Source organism: Eutrema salsugineum, unplaced genomic scaffold (genome assembly GCF_000478725.1).
Source record: "Eutrema salsugineum unplaced genomic scaffold, Eutsalg1_0 scaffold_22, whole genome shotgun sequence".
Taxonomy (NCBI): Eukaryota; Viridiplantae; Streptophyta; class Magnoliopsida; order Brassicales; family Brassicaceae; genus Eutrema; species Eutrema salsugineum.
In genome coordinates, this window is record NW_006256812.1 from 20,308 (window position 1) to 38,269 (window position 17,962).

Here is a 17,962-nt window from a genome sequence, read left to right on the forward strand (position 1 = left end):
GTAATGGCGAGGACATGGACGTGGAAGACGTGGACGCGGACATGGTCGTGGCAACCGACCTAACCTCAGTTATGGTCCTGGTCGTGGTCGAGGCATCACCAAGCCGACCCGCCACACCAACCCCGATCACTCTGCTTGTACCAGATGTGGGATGTTCAACCACCCAACAAAGCAATGTCGCACCCCCAAGATCCACTGCGATCTATACCAGAAATACGGAAAAGCTCCTGCTGAAGCCAACATGACTCAGCCAGTCGATGCTGCTAACCTGGAAGGTGACGACCTCCTTGATGATGAGAACACCACAAACGAGCAGACCGACCCCATGGACTATGAAACAGCTGATCTCCTCGATTAATTCAATCATCTGAAACTCTGATACAATTTGATTTTGTTCTTTATATTTTTAATTTTGGGATTTGTTTCATTTTTTTTTCCATTTGCCTTTATTCTCAGACACTGCTTTACTTTATGATTTATCACATTTTCTGAATTCCTCAATACTGAATTCTATCTTCTATTCATAATAAAGCACACCAGCAAATGGAAACCATAGTCGTAGATAGTGGATCCAGCCACACTTTCTTAAGAAACAAAAGTTACTTCATAAACCTAACCTATCAAACCGCAAATATTAGCACCATCGCGGGTCCCTCAAACCTTATCGAAGGATATGGCCATGCCTATGTGTTGCTATCAAATGGCACACAACTTGAAATACCAGATGCTCTATATTCTCCTAGTTCGAAGAGAAATCTTCTGAGCTTCAAGGATATAAGACAGAATGGTTTCCACATAGAAACCCAAGGTCAAGGGAACAAAGAATCCCTCCTAGTCACTAAAACCGTAGACGGCCATAAACAAATCCTCGAAACCATACCCGCGCTCTCTACTGGACTTTACCATGCTAAAGTCAGTATGATTGAAGCTAATACCACTCTCAAAGCCCGGTTTACTGATTATACTATTTGGCACGACCGGCTCGGTCATCTCGGTGCAAATATGATGCGTAAACAAATTCAAAACTCTCAAGGGCATACCCTCAAAGAAAACCGAGCTTATCCTCAACACCTCATGTGCACAGCTTGTTCTCAAGGCAAATTGATCACTCGGCCTTCACCAGTTAAAATCTCTAAACAAACACTTCATTTCCTAGAAAGAATCCAGGGCGATATCTGTGGACATATACATCCATCTTCCGGACCATTCCGGTACTTCATGGTCCTTATAGACGCATCGACCCGTTGGTCATATGTTTGTCTCTTGTCCTCTCGGAACCAAGCCTTCGCTAGGTTCTTGGCCCAAATCATAAAATTGCGGGCCCATATCCCTGACTTCCCACTAAAGACTATCTGCCTTGACAATGCTGGTGAATTTACCTCACAAGCGTTTAATGACTACTGTATGGCCATGGGAGTAACCGTGGAACATCCTGTAGCACATGTCCATACTCAAAATGGATTGGCTGAATCATTCATTAAACGCATTCAATGGATAGCCTGACCATTACTCATGAGATCAAAGCTCCCGGCCTCAGCATGGGGACATGCAGTATTACATGCTGCTGAACTCATACGCATCCGGCCATCTAGTGAACACAAATATTCCCCATCCCAACTACTCTCGGGTCATGAGCCAGACATCTCCCATCTCAAAACATTTGGATGTTCAGTATATGTACCCATTGCTCCACCACATCGAACCAAAATGGGACCTCAAAGAAGGATGGGAATATATGTTGGTTTTGACTCTCCCACCATCATAAGATATCTCGAGCCAACCACTGGAGATCTCTTCAAGGCCAGATATGCGGATTGCCAATTCGATGAATCGATATATCCCTCTTTAGGTGGTGAGACAAACAAGCTGGTCAAAGATCTTTCATGGAATCAAACATCATTAAATTGGCAAGATCCTCGGACTCTAGAATGTGATTCAGAGATCCAAAAGATTATTCATTATCAAAAGCTAGCTAATCAATTGCCAGATTCCTTTGCTGACCCGACCAAAGTAACCAAATCGTACATCCCAGCTTGTAATGCACCAGTACGAATAGCTGTCCCAACGGGACAGACCCAAGTTGCTACAGAGTCTGCACCACGTCTCAAACGGGGCAGACCTCTCGGTTCCAAAGATAAGAATCCCCGGAAATCAAAGAAAGGTGCAATAACCGAAACCGGGATTCCTGCAATATCAGACATAGCCGCGGCTGAGACTCAATCTAATGAACCCTCAATGGAAGTTCGGGACGCCGAATCTCCAGGTTCAGAAGATAACAATGAGATCTCCATCAATTACAATATGTCCGGAATACAATAGAATCGAAAAGAAGTCGACTTAAATGCACTCTTTGCATACAAAGTAGCACTTGATGTTGCGCTCACGCAAGAGGATCTAGAACCCACGTCAATAACACAGTGTACACATCGAACAGATTGGCTAAAATGGAAAGAAGCCATAAACGTGGAGTTAAAGAGTCTCAAACTCAGAAACGTGTTCGGTCCGATCATCCGGACCCCATCACACATCAAGCCAGTGGGCCACAAATGGGTCTTTGTGCGCAAAAGGAACGAACTCGGTGAAGTCGTTCGATACAAAGCACGGCTTGTAGCACAAGGATTCTCACAGAGACCCGGAATCGATTATGAGGAGACTTATTCTCCAGTGGTGGATGCAACAACATTCCGATTCCTCATAAGTCTGGCCATAAGAGAAAATCTTGATCTGCGGTTAATGGATGTTGTAACTGCATATCTCTATAGGCCCCTGGACAACGAAATATATATGAGACTCCCAGATGGCATTGAACTAAAAGACAAAAATGCATCTCGAGATCAATACTGCATCAGGCTGAACAAATCCTTGTATGGACTGAAACAAAGTGGGCGTATGTGGTACAACCGCCTCAGCGATTACCTCATCAAAGAAGGCTACAAAAATGACCCCATCAGTCCATGCATCTTCATCAAGAAGTACTCAAACAAAGGATTTGTAATCATAGCAGTATACGTGGATGATCTAAACATCCTCGGAACATCTGGTGAGATCTCCCAAACAGTCGACTGCTTAAAAGCAGAATTCGAAATGAAAGACCTAGGCAAAACAAAATACTGTTTGGGATTACAACTTGAGTACATCAAAGGAGGAATCCTTGTGCATCAATCGGCTTATATCGAAAAGGTACTCAAGCGATTTAATATGGACCAAGCTCACCCATTGACCAGCCCAATGGTAGTTAGAAGCTTAAGTGATGACCCTCTTGGTCCCAAAAAGGATGATGAAGAAATCCTTGGTCCTGAAAAGCCATACCTAAGTGCTGTAGGAGCGTTAATGTACCTGGCTAGTCACACTAGACCAGACATATGTTTCGCCGTGAACCTCCTCGCTCGATATAGTTCATCTCCAACTCAGAGGCACTGGAACGGTATAAAACATCTCCTAAGATACCTTCGAGGTACTCAAGACTTAGGACTCTTCTATACTAACCAAAATAAAGATGGGTTAGTCGGCTTCGCCGATGCAGGATATCTATCAGATCCGCACACTGCCAAGTCTCAAACTGGCTACGTTTTTACGCATGGAGGAACAGCCATCTCTTGGAGATCAATGAAGCAGACACTCACTGCCACTTCATCAAACCATGCTGAAATCCTAGCCATTCATGAGGCTAGTAGGGAATGCGTTTGGCTGCGCTCCATGACTCAGCACATCCGCAGAGATTGTGGTATGGACGAAGACACACAGCCCACGGTGATGTATGAAGACAACGCGGCATGCATAGCTCAGCTCAAGGAAGGATATATCAAAGGAGATCGGACGAAGCACATTCTACCGAAGTTCTTCTCAACCTCAGACTGGCAGAAGGACGGCACTCTCAGCGTTCAGCAGGTCCGATCCAGTGAGAATTCAGCTGACCTCTTCACCAAATCATTGCCTACTTCAACACACCGGAAGCTCGTCAAACAGATAGGAATGTATAGACTTAGAGATCTGCAGTGATGCTACAATCAGGGGGAGTAATGCGTGTTGTACTCTTTTTCCTTCACCATGGTTTTGTCCCATTGGGTTTTTCCTGGTAAGGTTTTAATGAGGCAACATTCCCCAGCGCATTATCGAGATCCCGATTGAGTAGCTGACCCGGTTCACTCGTCCAAGGGGGAGTGTTATAACACATATCATATATGGACTCTTATACCGACCCATTAGGCCCATCAGGGGCATTGTACTTAACCTAGATTCCCTATGTATTCTATATATACATTCCAGTGATTAATAAAGTTTCTAAGTTTTCACAACAAAAAGCTTTTTTTAAAAAATCGTTTTTGTTAATTTTCTGGTTTTGAACAGATTAAAGTTTTTAAAAAAGCGCTCCACAAAAAAGCTCGACAGAATATTCACAAGTCACAGTGACAGCCAAAAATTAACATGTTTAAGAATCAAATTAAACACCTCTTGAAAAAAATTAAAATGTATCTGACGTATACTATCTTTTTTTTTTTGAATTTTTATTATTGTTAATCCTTAGCCGCCCTTTTCTCTTTCGTATCTGTCTTTCTTCATAGCTTTTTCAGTCGAAAGAAATCATTTTCCCACGTATGTCTCTGTCCAAATCAGAAGAATAAATAAAGATAGAGACTTTTTTTTTTTTTTGCCGTCAAATAAAGATAGAGACTTTGAAGGTAATTCTTCACATTCTTTTCTTCCCATTTATTATGATTATATATAATTCGCCAAATTTGGGATGTCTGTTTTATTCTTGATCATGCCTCTCTGTCGCTTCCTTTTGACGTTTTCTTTCTTTTCTTAGCTGTTTTCTTTTCCCTCTCTCTCTTATCCTATTTTCTTTCTAATTCCAACATTTCTCGACTACCTCGTCCTCCTTCGTCTCTGCCTCATTTTGATTCGTCTCTCTGGTTTATTGCTCGTCGATCGTTTGTTTATCATTTTCCATTTTTGTGCTTGATGGATCGTGATTTTCATCGTCGTGGTCAAGTGGTAAGCATGCAGAAAAACTTGATCAAATCAAAGTGTCTTAATTTTTTTTCCTTCCAATCGGGTGTCTTGGTAAAGGTGCTAACTTTGTATCAATCTCGATCAATGATGATCGTTAAATTCTCCCTGTTTTTGACAAAACTAAGAATGGTGTATCTTGATGGGCATTTCGTGATCCACTGAGAAATCTCTACAATGATGGAATTATCTCGACCCTTTGTTGTTTTTGCGGATGATGATATGCAAATGTTGTTGTTGTTAGTCTATTATTAAATTGATGGCAGAGTCCTCTGTTTTCCTTTTGAACATTTTAGAGAAGCTGATTGAAAGATGTTGATGTAAATTTCAGGCGAATGATCGTTCACCGAGCAGCTACTTTGTTCGATTGGATAAACCGAGATCTGTAGACGATCTTGATATAGGCAAGAGAGGGAAGATGCGTAGGTGGCTTTGCTGTTCTTGTCATGTAAAAGAATCTTACCCTTCATCTGAACATAACCGATTGAAAAGCCCTCCTACTCGCCACCACGACTATGGTATTAATCTTTGTTCAAATGCCCTTTAAGTGATTTATGTAACCTATCGAATTAGATTCTTGGCCCTCTTTTTGTATTACATCCTCAATGCTTAGTATCTTTGCTTGTGCATCAGGTTAAGTAGCTGTTGTCCAAGTTATTCTTTCCTCTGTTTTGTTGACAAGCTTGTACTGAAAGATGCTTAGCCCAAACATGAGAAATTGTGTAGTATTCAAGCTCAGATTTCTGCATTAGGAATCGATGTTATATCAAATATTTGCTTCGCTTGTGTAGGACGTAACAATAAGAAACCACCAGCTCCTGTGAAGCCTTCAGTCTTAAAGGAGCCTCCTCCTATTGATGTGCCTGCAATGTCATTGGATGAGCTCAGAGAAAAGACTGATAATTTTGGATCAAAGGCCTTAATTGGGGAAGGATCATATGGAAGAGTGTACTATGCAAACTTGAATGATGGAAAGGCCGTGGCTGTGAAAAAGCTCGATAACTCATCTGAGCCCGAGACAAATGTCGAGTTCTTGACTCAGGTCTCCAAGGTCTCAAGGCTGAAGAATGACAACTTTGTTCAGCTTCTTGGTTATTGTGTCCAAGGAAATCTCCGCGTCCTTGCGTATGAGTTTGCCACAATGGGATCCTTGCACGACATTTTACACGGTATGAATAGCTTTCTCCTCAACATCAATCTATCTAACGATTGAGATTGATCTGTAAATCCGATGTTATAAAACAGGGAGAAAGGGAGTCCAAGGAGCACAGCCAGGTCCAACACTTGAGTGGATGCAACGAGTTCGAGTTGCAGTTGATGCAGCTAAAGGATTGGAATACTTACACGAGAAAGTTCAACCTCCAGTTATACATAGAGATATTCGATCTAGCAATGTGCTTCTTTTCGAAGATTTCGAAGCCAAGATCGCCGATTTCAATCTGTCTAATCAAGCTCCTGATATGGCTGCTCGTCTTCATTCCACTAGAGTTTTGGGGACTTTTGGTTATCACGCACCAGAGTAAACTGCTTCAAAATCCAAAGCTCGAAACTTTCTTGATTCTTAGCAACTTCAACATTGTATGTAACTCTCTACATTTTTGGGTTTGCAGATACGCAATGACAGGACAGCTGACCCAAAAGAGTGATGTTTACAGTTTTGGAGTTGTGCTTTTGGAGCTTCTAACCGGGAGAAAACCGGTTGATCATACGATGCCTCGTGGTCAACAAAGTCTTGTCACTTGGGTAATTTTATTACTTAATATGATCTTTTACTCTCTTCTGAGCTTACCAAATCTTCTTGGCTATTCACAAGTTTCTCTGTAAATCAAATATTCAGGCTACTCCAAGGCTAAGTGAAGACAAGGTGAAGCAATGTGTTGATCCAAAACTCAAAGGAGAGTACCCTCCCAAAGCAGTTGCAAAGGTACAGTATGTATAAAATAAAAAAATTTACCATTTACATGTATAAATGCATTAAACAGGACTTAAAAAGCTAAAACTTGCGTTTTTATGGTAAATGTAGCTTGCAGCGGTTGCAGCGTTGTGCGTGCAATACGAAGCAGAGTTTAGGCCAAACATGAGCATTGTCGTAAAAGCTCTTCAACCGCTCTTGAGGTCTTCAGGAACAGCTTCTGCTCATCCAACCCCTCAGATATGATTTTCTTCTTTGTGGTTCTTGCATATTAAATTAATTCATGGCTTCAAAGGTTTTATTTTTTCCTATTTCTATTTACAAATGGAATGTAAATGGGTTATCAAGGAAGAGATGGTGAGTAGGAATTGGCTTTGAGTAGATGAAGATAAATTGAGTTGATGGGTAATCTTCTAAAATTTCTTCGTTCTTTTACCATAACCGCTGATTGAGGGAATGTACACAGACTTATAACAAACCTGTTCTGATTCATGACTTTATACAGTATCATAATTATATATTATTTCGTAGCTTTTGTTCTTCGAAGAGTCAGGACACTATACTCAGAATAAAGATGTTTCAGTAACCTTGTCTCATTTCATTAAAAAATCATTTTGTTAAGTTGAGATCAGACATAGTGTTTCAAAATGGTTGTCCCAATTGTTTTTATATTCTCATGAGAAGTTGAAAAATAGGCATAGAAGCAATTTAACTACGAGTGAACCAAACCCAGAGCCTCAGCTGCGCTTCTCTGAGACTCTTCACTGCAACACATTCCAACAAACGTTTTCAGTAGAGACTGTCGCTCTTCGAGCTTCATGAGTTTCTCCAACCCTCTTGCAACCATTTCCATCTCAGCCTGATGGATCAATAAACAGGAAGGTTTGTTGTCAAAACAATGGGAATAGGGAAGTAGAGACTGAAAGGTGAAAACTTGACAAGAAAAAGCACATACAGAGTACTCCTCGGGAGGAAATATGCGATGAATGAGGCATATTTTCGATAGTTCTGCCACCGATTCAGATTGTTTACCTTGTATTTCCAGAGCCTGCAGTAACATGGAGTTTGCTCAGGAAAGATGTACTCTTTAGTGTTTGTATCTATCACATACAGTGATCATCTATCTAAGTGTGCAGTAACGAGTAGACACTAGAAGAAGGATAGTAAGTTACCCAAGCTTGTAGAAACCATGAACGTGTGCGTGCAGCAACAGCTGCACAAACCATCCTAGCAGCATCTATCTTTGCAAGTCCAATGTTCTCAGCAAGGCCAGCGATGAACTCTCGGGCATCTTCACTACAAATCTCGACAGAAGAAGAGTCCCAAGGAGCTCTACAGAGAGTTTTCAAACAGGTTCAGAACCATACCAGAAGACACACGAGTAAGATGTAATTAATAAGTAGAGGTCAATAGAGAGACACCTGCTGCAAGCATTTAGGACAAAATCAACAGATGTTCTGTAAAAGGAATCTCGGGTATTTGCTGGCTCAATAGAGACTTGTACTCCAGAAATCCTACATACTCTCCGCAGCTGTATATAATTTCATAGCAACAAAAAAGAAAGGAGAGAGTAATCTACTCAATTTCAACATAGTTACACAATCGAGTGATGATTAAGAAAGTAAAGAAATACTAACTTGAATGATATCATTATCCGTGATGTCCTTTCCGCTGGTTCTGTTATCCACGATTGCTGGAAACTAAATTGATAAGTTACATTTGTCGAATGAAACCATGAACACACAAGTAATTCTAAATACCATTGAAAAATGAAATCTTTCAGCTTTTAAGGCTTTCTACCTGAAACAAAACAGAAAAATAAAAAATTGTCTTAGCAAAAGCTTGCCGGAAAACCAAAAGCAAACAAAAAAAAAGAGGACTTTTAGGAGTTTAGAAGTGACCTCGAACGATTTTGTTGGCTTCTCTCTGATAGTCTTCTCTGTCTACTTCCAAGCTCTGGCTAGGCAATGAAGTAGGCCACCATTTCGGCAAATTATTCTGAGCTCTGAGCTTGAGATTTGTGGGTACAGAGTTACTTCGAGAAACCTGACCAGGAGCTATGGAGCTTGAAGATGAGCGACTGTTGTCGACAGCTACAACCACTTCCTTCCCACCAAGACTCCTGTCTCTCCTCACTACTAATTTGGGTTTGCCCTGGAAATTACCCTTAAAAGCCGATCCTAATTTCACCAGAACTCTAATTGCAACACCAAATACGAATCCAAGCAAAACCACACCTCCGACGAACTGCATAGTTGATTTCCTGCACGAGACGACGATTCGCCGGTTATCGTCGAGTGCGATTAGAGTTTGCAAGTCGGAGAAAGCGTCTTTGCCGGAATCGAGAAACAATTGGAAGCGAGAAGTAGCTAGAGCTGAAATCCGGTGAACGTCTAGGGTCAAGCTCAGACTTTGGTCTTCGGCTCCGGCGGAAGACGAAGTAGAGATGGTAAGAACATTGCCGTCGTTAAGGTCGAAGGTTGAGCCATTGGATTTGCGGTTCCGGCGAGGACGAGAACGACGGCGTTTAGGAGTCGAGAAGGATAAAAGAGGAGCCTTGTAGATTTGAGATTTGGTGGCGAAGAGTCGCGGGGAAGAAGAAGAAGAAGAAGAAGAAGAAGAAGAAGAACACGAGGTGGTCATGTTCATTGTGTGATGTTTCGCTTTGTGGACAACAGAGAGAGAATGGACTTAGTTTGAAGAGCTCTGGTTTGGTCGAACCAACCGGTTCTGTCGGTTCGGAAGATAAAATTCCAAGGCTTCTATTAGTGATGTTATTAGAGAGCAAAAAGGATGGGGATACAGAGGAAGATAAATTTTGAGATACATATACTGTATAACTATGAAGAAGAGTTGTTTTAGTTTGTTTTCTATCTGAAAAGAATTACATATTTAGATTTAAAAAGATGTTCTTAACGAACTTAACTGACTCTTTGAAAGAATTGCGAGGTGGCGGAAGAGTTACTCTCTTTCTTAACATGGGCACGGCTCTGGACCTCTGGTTATCTGGGAAGAAGCGGCTCTTTGTCGTCTGAATCAACGCGGTGACTAGCCTGCATAAACAGAGAAGAAAGACAAAAATATGATCAGCTTAAGTCCGAAAATTACATGATTGAAGATGGGAATGAGTAAGTGTGTGTGTGTTCTTTACCTCTTCATTTGCTCCCGCTGCCATGTTGATGAACGAGTCTTTAGCCCTAGAGGAATTAACAAAGGAAGAAAAGAAGTTAGATGGTGCAAATACGGGCAAATGACGCTTTTGGTTTCTCAGAACAAGTTTAGTATATAACAATGACATGACATCATAAAGAAAATAATGATCTCATCAATGAACAACAACACACCTATGACCATCCTTTGCATTAACTAATTCTAGGTTTCCGTTTTGTTGCTCATCATTTGCTTTTGCGAGGGGTGAAAAGAACTGCATATATTATGAGTCAGAAAAAACATTAGAGATGTAAAAGAAAAAGAGAGAGGTGCCATTACGTAAGTTAATTGATACACCCGGGAGCGGTTTGTATGGATTACCTGATGCATTGAAATGAAAACTATAGAAATCCCCAGAAGAAAATTCATGGTTAATACATGTCCAAACAGCGCTGCAGATGCTATGCCAGTAAATATTGTGGCAACCGTAGATGAATATTTCTTCAAGATTGTATCTGAGAATATACAAAAATGAAGAAAACTAAATATCCATGTAAATATATCACTGCAAGGTTTTTTCTCATTTTTTTTACCTGCATATTTGAAGAAAAAGGAGGATAGAATCCCTTGTGCTGCATTGTTCAGTATTAGAAATACGGTAGCCCTAGAATGTCCTTGTAGGATATCAAAACTGCCAGGACCTGTCGACAATGGCGAAGTTGTTAGCAATGCGTCTACAGGATTTCAAGAAGCTTTTCTGGCATTTAATTTGCTTCAACATGTATCACATTTTTCTCTGCCGTGTTAAGATTACCCATACCTTTATATAAAACAGTTCCTAGGATTCCGAGGAAGTTGAATATTGCACCATAACCATAGAGAAACAAGTTCTGCACCAGGGAAATTATTGTTTTACATTCAGAACACATAAACAAACAAAAACAAAAGAAGAGGAAGACGCAGGAGAAAACCATGGTCTTAGAATTTGACATATGAGCGGTGAACCCTAAGATGAGAAACCACATTGCTAAGAGCACCGACTAGACCTTAGAAGAGAGCAAGTTCAACAACACGTGCCAAAATTTATGTTCAGAACAGTAAATGGCCCACAACGTAAACACAGCAAACTAGACTATTCTGAAAAAGAATTAAACAACCCAGGCCAAGAATTCTGTTTTTCTAATAGAAATGGCTACTGAGATAGACAAGCTCCGATTGTCATGACCCTTCCAGCGATATACCTCACAGTTAATTAACATAATCGAATCAAATGGCTTTAAGCCTTTAAAAACGGTTACAAGCAACGGTCACCACAAGCCTTCCAATTTTACTAGAAGCATCTCATTTCTCTGATGCTATATGGAAAAACTATGTATCAGGAGTAACTAACCTGAAGATAAATGCTTGTGTCATACTGGCTCTTAAGAGCGTACTCGTTGTAGACAGATGCCAAAGATGGGACAGTAACCTGCAAGTTGAAGGGCTCAGTAAGCCTCTTACTCGATATTACAACTTTTTCTTTGATGCAATAACGGGTGAGCAATGGTATGAATTACAACAAATTATGTGAATAGAATCACCTCCATACTAAATGTCCAAGAAAAGCAAATATAAGCACCAAAAAATGTAACTTACAAAGATAAAGGTACAGATGTATGCACCCGTAGCAATTGGGACAGCCATAGTAGTAGAACCTTCAGGAAGAGAACGCAGCTGATTTACACTAATTCCTATCAACAACAGAGCAAGTGCTTCCCACTACAACAAAAAAAAATCAAACATATTTAATCCCGTTTAGAGTTGAAGGTAAGCAAGCTCAAAACAGAAACGTCCATAACAATGCATGAAACCAAAAAAAATCACACATACAGTAACCCAGAATAATTGAACCTGACCTGTATGATGGAAAATCGTCGCTTCATTATCATCTTCAGAAGTACAGCAATCACCAGAACCTTTAGATTGCTGAGCATCTTTACAGTAGCAGGATTGAAATATAACTGGCACAGAAGAAAAGTGAATTACTGGGTGAAACTAAAACAGAAGAAAGATAAAACCAAACAGTAGCCGAGAAGGCTAGATAAATAGGTGAAACCATTGCTAAGTTCTTATTAATTCAAAGCAGCAAATGACGCCAGAAAGCGTAAAACATAAAACAACTTAGACAATTATTCAATGAAATTCAATTTCTGCAGCTCAAGTAGACCAAAGAATACACACGTATTTAAATAAGAAGCAGACATACCTGCATTGTAAACTTAAGATAGTTATTAATGGCATACAACCCTGCTGGAACAGCTAGAAGCACATTGTTCCGAGCTGCCTGCGAAACAAAGACTCGTGTTACTGCAACTTGCACTATAAATGGGAAACAATGAACTCAGAAGTTGTGAGTTTTAAAGAAGGAAACAATTTACGGAAAAAAAAGGTATAGCATCAGATAAGTCTAGTGGTCACATATCATCTACATTTCAAACTATCATGCTTTGACCACCAGATGTCTAACATACACCAAGCTTATTAGACACTGAGAGCCCACAAAACTGACTTTAAATTTGAGACTATGCCATACCACAATCCTAGTATAGAATCATTTACAGTACTTCCCAAATTCTTAATTGCCACGAAGAGCTACCTGCACAAATGTGGAAAAAGACAGTAGAGGCTTCTCTCCAACTTTTTGGTGCCTGGCCTACAATATTACCACAAAAAACATGAGTGTTAAAAGGGCGGCCACTTTTCCTACCGAAAAACGAGACACGCGTGAAAGAAGCAATAAGAGAAAACCAAGAAACTGTCTGTATGCACAAGAAAATGAATATGAACCCCATCGCATTCCGTTACCAGTTAATCAACCAAAGCACGCCTATGATATAGTTACATAAGAGCAAAGGAATATGAATTTAACCCTCTTCAAAAACCTCAGAAATTGCTTTCATGTTCTAGTGCAGAAGAAACATCTACCAACTAGTTCTAGATGCAAGAAAGAAATTTAAATGATCCACACATATAATTGGTATTTGGCAAGAACTAAAGTCAACAATTCAGAAACGTACCTGGATCAGAAGCATGACAATCGCAAATATAACTTTTGCGATTTCTGTCAAGAAATTGACGCTAATAGGACTGAAGTTGAACTTTCCATCCACTTTAGACATGTACACTAAGACAGGCTGTAATGGCATTAAAAAAACGCAATTTTTAAATGAAATTTTATCCAAAAAAAAAAAAAATGACGAATTGGAATCAAAACAACAACTTACTACGATTGTACATGAATCAACAGTGATATGATAAAATCTCCAGTGTTTTAGCCAATTCGTTTCTAAAATGATTTTACCTGAAGGCCAACTAGCATGCAGTCACCGACTACCAAAAAGACATTGAGGGCTCGTTGTTTTGAGGATACTCTAATCTTGTGGTTGTCATATTCATAAGCCCTCGCTATAGCTTTGCTACTGGGAGAAACCAACCTTGAACGACATACGCTGCACTCAGCCATCCCGTTCTTCATCGGCCTTTCCCAACTTGTCAATTCTAGACTAAGCTAAACCTGAAAAACAATAGAAGCAATCACGATTAAAGAAACTCAATTTAAACATTTCACAAATGAGAAGTAGGAAGAGCGACGCCAAAGAGTGGTTTTTGTATACCCAAGTGAAAATCCCACGATCAGATCTTAATAACCATAAAACCACAATTTACAAAGATAATGAAACGAACGTAGATCTCAAAACCCAATAAGAAGGAAGAAGAAGAGAATGTAAGCTGAGAGCAGAATCAAGCATAACTTGTGGCGCCATTGCAAAATCACATTTTTTACGCACAGAAATCAAACTCCGAGAAAAAACAATCAGAACCAGATCGATCAAACTAACCTCAATGGACCTATAAGATCAGCTCAACAGCGCATTCCCCAGCCCAAACCTCCTCCCGCCTAAACCGCGTAGATCCAGAAGGATTTCGATACTCTCTCTCCAATCTTCCTTGTCGTATATGTGGGATCTAAATTACAGAAATTCAATAGGATCTAGAACTCTCCTCGAGCTTCAGCTTCACAAGATGCGAAGATGAAGAAGAAGAAGATGAATCCGTCGGTCGATTGAAGTGCGCTCTTATTCTCTCGCACGTCCCTTTGTTTTTGCTTTGATTTCACAACACCGTTTTATTGCGTTTCTTTGGAGTTAAAATAAAAACAAAACAGCCGAAAAATATTAAATAACCAAAAAAAGAGAGTTAATTTGATTTCTGTCTATTTCTCATGCTGACACATGGTGACTGTGACAGACCAATAAGATTTGAGTATGAGTGGCTATGAAGCTTTAGTGAGGGTGACGTGTCGGCTTTGAATCGGTGAGGAGGGTGGTGAGAGTTCCCGTAACTATTGTATCCAAGTTTTGGCTTTTTGGTCAAATGTTTCTTTCGCTTGGACTTGTTAGTTTTTTTCTCTATTGGATTTGGAGTATAGTATTAAAGCAAAAAACTTGTTTTTGTTTGTACGTCTTTAATTAATGATTGTTCGTAATTTCGTTTAAAGTATTCTTTTTAACTTACATTAACATAAACACGAGCATTAATTGATATTGTTGTTGTTGTAGGAAATATCTAATTATAGGAGTTCCTAATTAATTAAGGACTAGAAGATTATTGCATTCATTTTATGCACTGGGATCTTCATAATTGTGATTCAGAAATTATGCGGTGCCCCATGTCGTGGCCTGAGAGAAAACAAAAAAAAAAAAAAACAAAACAAAATTACGGTCCAATCAAGCTTAAAACATGCCTTGACCATTAACTAATTCACATGAGAATTAAAAGCCTTATTCTTTTGTGATGAATGAAGGAGAATAGCCTAAAAATGTGTGGCAGGCATCTACGGCACCATCTATATTTCTTTCCCTAAAAATAAGATACACGCAATTTGCATGCACTTCCTTGGAGACCTGTTGTTGTAGACACAATTTAGAACAAAATACACCACGAATCTATTCACTCTTCACACTTTATAAATGATAGCCTATAAAATTGTAAATGAAGTTTTCTTTTTGTTAAAATTGTTAATGAATAAAATTAACGAGAGCATTGCAAATTTGGTCACGTTTTTTTCAACCTACATAGGGAGTATTTTTTATATCAAATAAAATAAATCGCAACCGAACCAAAACCAAATTTAGTATGTCCAAAGCGAATAACTTTTGTGACTCATATTCTTACTAACATGATATCCGGCTTTTCAAAGTTGTAAGTCTAAAAGATTGGTTTGGATATCGGTTTAGGATTCCTTGTTGTTTTGAAAGATATAATAAGATTGATTATTTATATGATATTCACAGTATAATATATTAATTATATGAAAATCAAACCAAACAAAACTTTAGTGTATTTGAACCGTCATCCGGGGTCCAACCCGTATATGTGTATATTGCTGAAGAGTATATCCGAATAGCAATATTTTCATCAATAGAATATTAATTAATCTGATTACCATTGTAAACGTAATTAGGTTTATCCAGAATTGAACCAAAGAAAATAAAAATCAGATTCATATACGGGTTCATACTATGAATTAAGAAAATTAAACCAACCAACCCGAACCAAGCCGCTTTGACGTAATAAGCGAATGGGGAGAGAAATATTAAACCGAAAGGATCAAATAATTAAATTCGGTAGCGTCCTTAAATCTGTTGTTGGAGGAGAAGTTTCTTCCCACTAATTCGACTCTCTGTGTAGGATTACGATCGATTTCTTTATTTACGCGCGGCTCGATTGAATTGAATTGAAGTTTAGGGCTCAGCTCGGATTCATTCGCTTGCCGTGGAGGGTACGTCTCAGAACAGAGTTCGTTTTACTAGGGTTTGAAATTCTCTGTCTTTGGAGACGAATTGGATAATGGTGAAATTTGGTTTTCTGGATAGCCTGCGAAATATTTGGCCCTTTTCAATACCTGAAAGCATCAGTGACATGAGGGAATCAAGGGAGCTTGTTAGCAGACTTTCAGTGCCTGAGAGTACAAAGAACTTTGTGTTTGCAATCAGAGTCCCTGAGCATGATTCAACTATTTACATACTTTCTGCTCAGAATCTATCTCAGAGATCTGTCACTGATGCCGAGTGTCTTATACGGGAAATCCGCCCTGATGCAGTAGTGGCTCAACTAAACAACTCAGGATTTGGAGAAGCTCTGGTTGATGAGAGTGTGTTATTAGGAGATAGCTCAACTGATTATATCCCAACGTCAGTTTTTAAAGTTGTTAAACAGTGTTTTGTAGACAAGGTTAACGAAGAACATTACAAAATTGTTGCAGGGAACTTGGTTTTGAGGGAGATTTTTGGAACAAGTGTTAAAGGGCATCTACTGGCTGCCAAAAGAATGGCTGAGGAGGTTGGTTCATCGTTTCTAGTACTTGAATCTCCTTTTGTTATGCAAGGTCTAGCTAAATGTCTCATACCACAAGATTATGGCTCTGCATATTTTCCAAACTCGATAAGGTTTCTGATAGCCAATGATGCACATATGCCTAAATTGCTACCATCGCATATCACATCAAGATGCCTTGCCAATGAAGTAGTGTCCAATGAGATAGTACTGTCCGATACTGATGTGGTTCCACCATTTGCTGAATCAATTTATTGCTTACTTGTTCATCTTCATGACATATATAAGGGTCAAAAATGCATTAAGAAAGCTCTAGCCAGTGCCAGAAAGATGTTGTGTGATGTAAACAGAGGAGAATTCATGGATCCAGAGGTTATTTCTGATGTTTACTATTTCCAGATTGCAGTTGAAGGTATAAGGATTGGTTTGAACAATGCTGGTCGGCTAAACCTAGGATGGTCAAGCCGAACCCACCAAGTTCAGTTTTCGCAGCTCTCTTGTACGGACAAAGCTTATGCACTTATGGCAGATCATCTTCGTAGTCAGGCTAAAAAGTTTAAGAAGATAGTAGCAGTAGTAGATGCATGTAACCTCGCAGGTCTTAGGAGACACTGGAGAACTTGTGTTCCTCAAGAAGTCAAAGATATGTCTGACGATTGTGATTCAAAGCTAAAACGACTGTTATCTGGTAATAAACCGGTGGGAGCAGGTGCTTTATCACTATCCAAGGCCATTTCTGCTTCTCCTTTCTTCAAGATTCTAACTTTGAAAGCCCCAGCTCCATCGAACCTATTCTTGACACAGAGTACTCATAAGGCAATGTCATTTGCGTTTACCAAAATGGCGTATCCCTCCTCACAAGTAACGGCCCCGGTTTTTCCTAGTTCTAGAGCCAAAACAACGTCTTTGTTGAAAGCATATTTGATCGGAGCAGTAACACAGAGTATTATATTTTCTGCTGAAAAGACGAGCTTCTCTGCCATGGGAGCTGCATTCTCAGAGATAATGCGGAAAAGAGGAGAAAAACCTATTGGCGCCTTACCGTTGGCGACGTTTGGAGCCAGTCTTGGAGCTTGTGCGGGATTGCTCTGCTATGAAAAGAGGATCAAATGTGCAGCTGTGTCTCTTCCTTCTGCTCCTTCGATTGCAAAATTGGGTCTAGGGATTCAGAAGTTACGTGAGGCGTCTCTGGAAGTGAGAAGCAGAGAAAACAACAGGATACATAACACAATCGAGGCTCTTAGGCATAGGCTCAACAAGTTCACGCTTTTTCTATGAACAAGAGACTAGTTTTTACTTCATTTTACATAATTTCATAACCAAAATTCGGTTCGGAGTAATTATCAATAGAAAGTTGGAGAAATACCAAAATGGAACCAATCAAAATCGACTAAATTGAGAAAACCAACATAACCAAACTGAACCAAGCCGAAGAGTTGAATAAAGCGAATCACAAAATTAAGAGCTTTTTCAGAATTTCAAATGAAAATTAAATTAAATTGTTTTTAAGAAACA

The 17,962-nt window shown here is 39.6% G+C and overlaps 4 protein-coding genes across 5 annotated transcripts; 2 read left to right on the forward strand and 2 right to left on the reverse strand.

Annotated features, from left to right (window-relative positions):
• Positions 1 to 4,875: 4,875 nt before the first annotated feature.
• LOC18015785 (PTI1-like tyrosine-protein kinase 3) lies at positions 4,876 to 7,453 on the forward strand. The gene is made up of 7 exons (XM_006397424.2): positions 4,876 to 4,995; positions 5,342 to 5,528; positions 5,802 to 6,179; positions 6,256 to 6,529; positions 6,621 to 6,753; positions 6,848 to 6,934; positions 7,034 to 7,453. Exons 1-7 carry the CDS (start codon positions 4,963 to 4,965, stop codon positions 7,166 to 7,168), a joined length of 1,227 nt encoding a protein of 408 aa, XP_006397487.1. The 5' UTR covers positions 4,876 to 4,962; the 3' UTR covers positions 7,169 to 7,453.
• Positions 7,454 to 7,518: 65 nt separating this feature from the next.
• On the reverse strand, positions 7,519 to 9,596 carry LOC18015786. The gene is made up of 6 exons (XM_006397425.2): positions 8,824 to 9,596; positions 8,560 to 8,615; positions 8,344 to 8,453; positions 8,095 to 8,254; positions 7,878 to 7,970; positions 7,519 to 7,781 (listed from the first exon to the last, which is right to left on the reverse strand). The coding sequence occupies exons 1-6, from the start codon at positions 9,569 to 9,571 to the stop codon at positions 7,635 to 7,637; spliced, it is 1,314 nt and encodes a 437-aa protein (XP_006397488.1). The 5' UTR covers positions 9,572 to 9,596; the 3' UTR covers positions 7,519 to 7,634.
• LOC18015787 (CMP-sialic acid transporter 2) lies at positions 9,520 to 14,238 on the reverse strand. Of its 2 annotated transcripts, XR_002899355.1 has the most exons (15): positions 13,951 to 14,238; positions 13,413 to 13,625; positions 13,129 to 13,245; positions 12,708 to 12,764; positions 12,318 to 12,395; positions 11,968 to 12,072; positions 11,708 to 11,830; positions 11,463 to 11,540; positions 10,893 to 10,962; positions 10,666 to 10,773; positions 10,454 to 10,587; positions 10,267 to 10,346; positions 10,074 to 10,119; positions 9,849 to 9,975; positions 9,520 to 9,652 (listed from the first exon to the last, which is right to left on the reverse strand). XR_002899355.1 is itself a non-coding variant. In XM_006397426.2 (14 exons), exons 2-14 carry the CDS (start codon positions 13,584 to 13,586, stop codon positions 9,925 to 9,927), a joined length of 1,221 nt encoding a protein of 406 aa, XP_006397489.1. In that variant the 5' UTR covers positions 13,587 to 13,625; positions 13,951 to 14,238; the 3' UTR covers positions 9,674 to 9,924. The 2 variants fall into 2 exon arrangements, 1 of the variants encoding a protein (XP_006397489.1); XM_006397426.2 differs by lacking the exon at positions 9,520 to 9,652 and having other exon boundaries at positions 9,674 to 9,975.
• Positions 14,239 to 15,961: 1,723 nt separating this feature from the next.
• Positions 15,962 to 17,725, forward strand: LOC18015794. Its single transcript, XM_006397427.1, has one exon. It carries the CDS (start codon positions 15,962 to 15,964, stop codon positions 17,723 to 17,725), a length of 1,764 nt encoding a protein of 587 aa, XP_006397490.1.
• Positions 17,726 to 17,962: the final 237 nt, after the last annotated feature.

Coding starts and splice junctions, on each gene's coding strand:
- LOC18015794 (XM_006397427.1), top strand. CDS start 15,962: ATGGTGAAATTTGGTTTTCTGGATAGCCTGCGAAATATTTGGCCCTTT.
- LOC18015787 (XM_006397426.2), bottom strand. CDS start 13,586: ATGAAGAACGGGATGGCTGAGTGCAGCGTATGTCGTTCAAGGTTGGTT. Junction 10,774..10,892: donor AGGAACTGTTTTATATAAAG/GTATGGGTAATC, acceptor CATTGTCGACAG/GTCCTGGCAGTTTTGATATC. Junction 10,120..10,266: donor AATGCAAAGGATGGTCATAG/GTGTGTTGTTGT, acceptor TAATTCCTCTAG/GGCTAAAGACTCGTTCATCA.
- LOC18015786 (XM_006397425.2), bottom strand. CDS start 9,571: ATGAACATGACCACCTCGTGTTCTTCTTCTTCTTCTTCTTCTTCTTCT. Junction 7,971..8,094: donor CATGGTTTCTACAAGCTTGG/GTAACTTACTAT, acceptor ATGTTACTGCAG/GCTCTGGAAATACAAGGTAA. Junction 7,782..7,877: donor TTCCTCCCGAGGAGTACTCT/GTATGTGCTTTT, acceptor TTGATCCATCAG/GCTGAGATGGAAATGGTTGC.
- LOC18015785 (XM_006397424.2), top strand. CDS start 4,963: ATGGATCGTGATTTTCATCGTCGTGGTCAAGTG. Junction 5,529..5,801: donor TACTCGCCACCACGACTATG/GTATTAATCTTT, acceptor TCGCTTGTGTAG/GACGTAACAATAAGAAACCA. Junction 6,935..7,033: donor CTCCCAAAGCAGTTGCAAAG/GTACAGTATGTA, acceptor TGGTAAATGTAG/CTTGCAGCGGTTGCAGCGTT.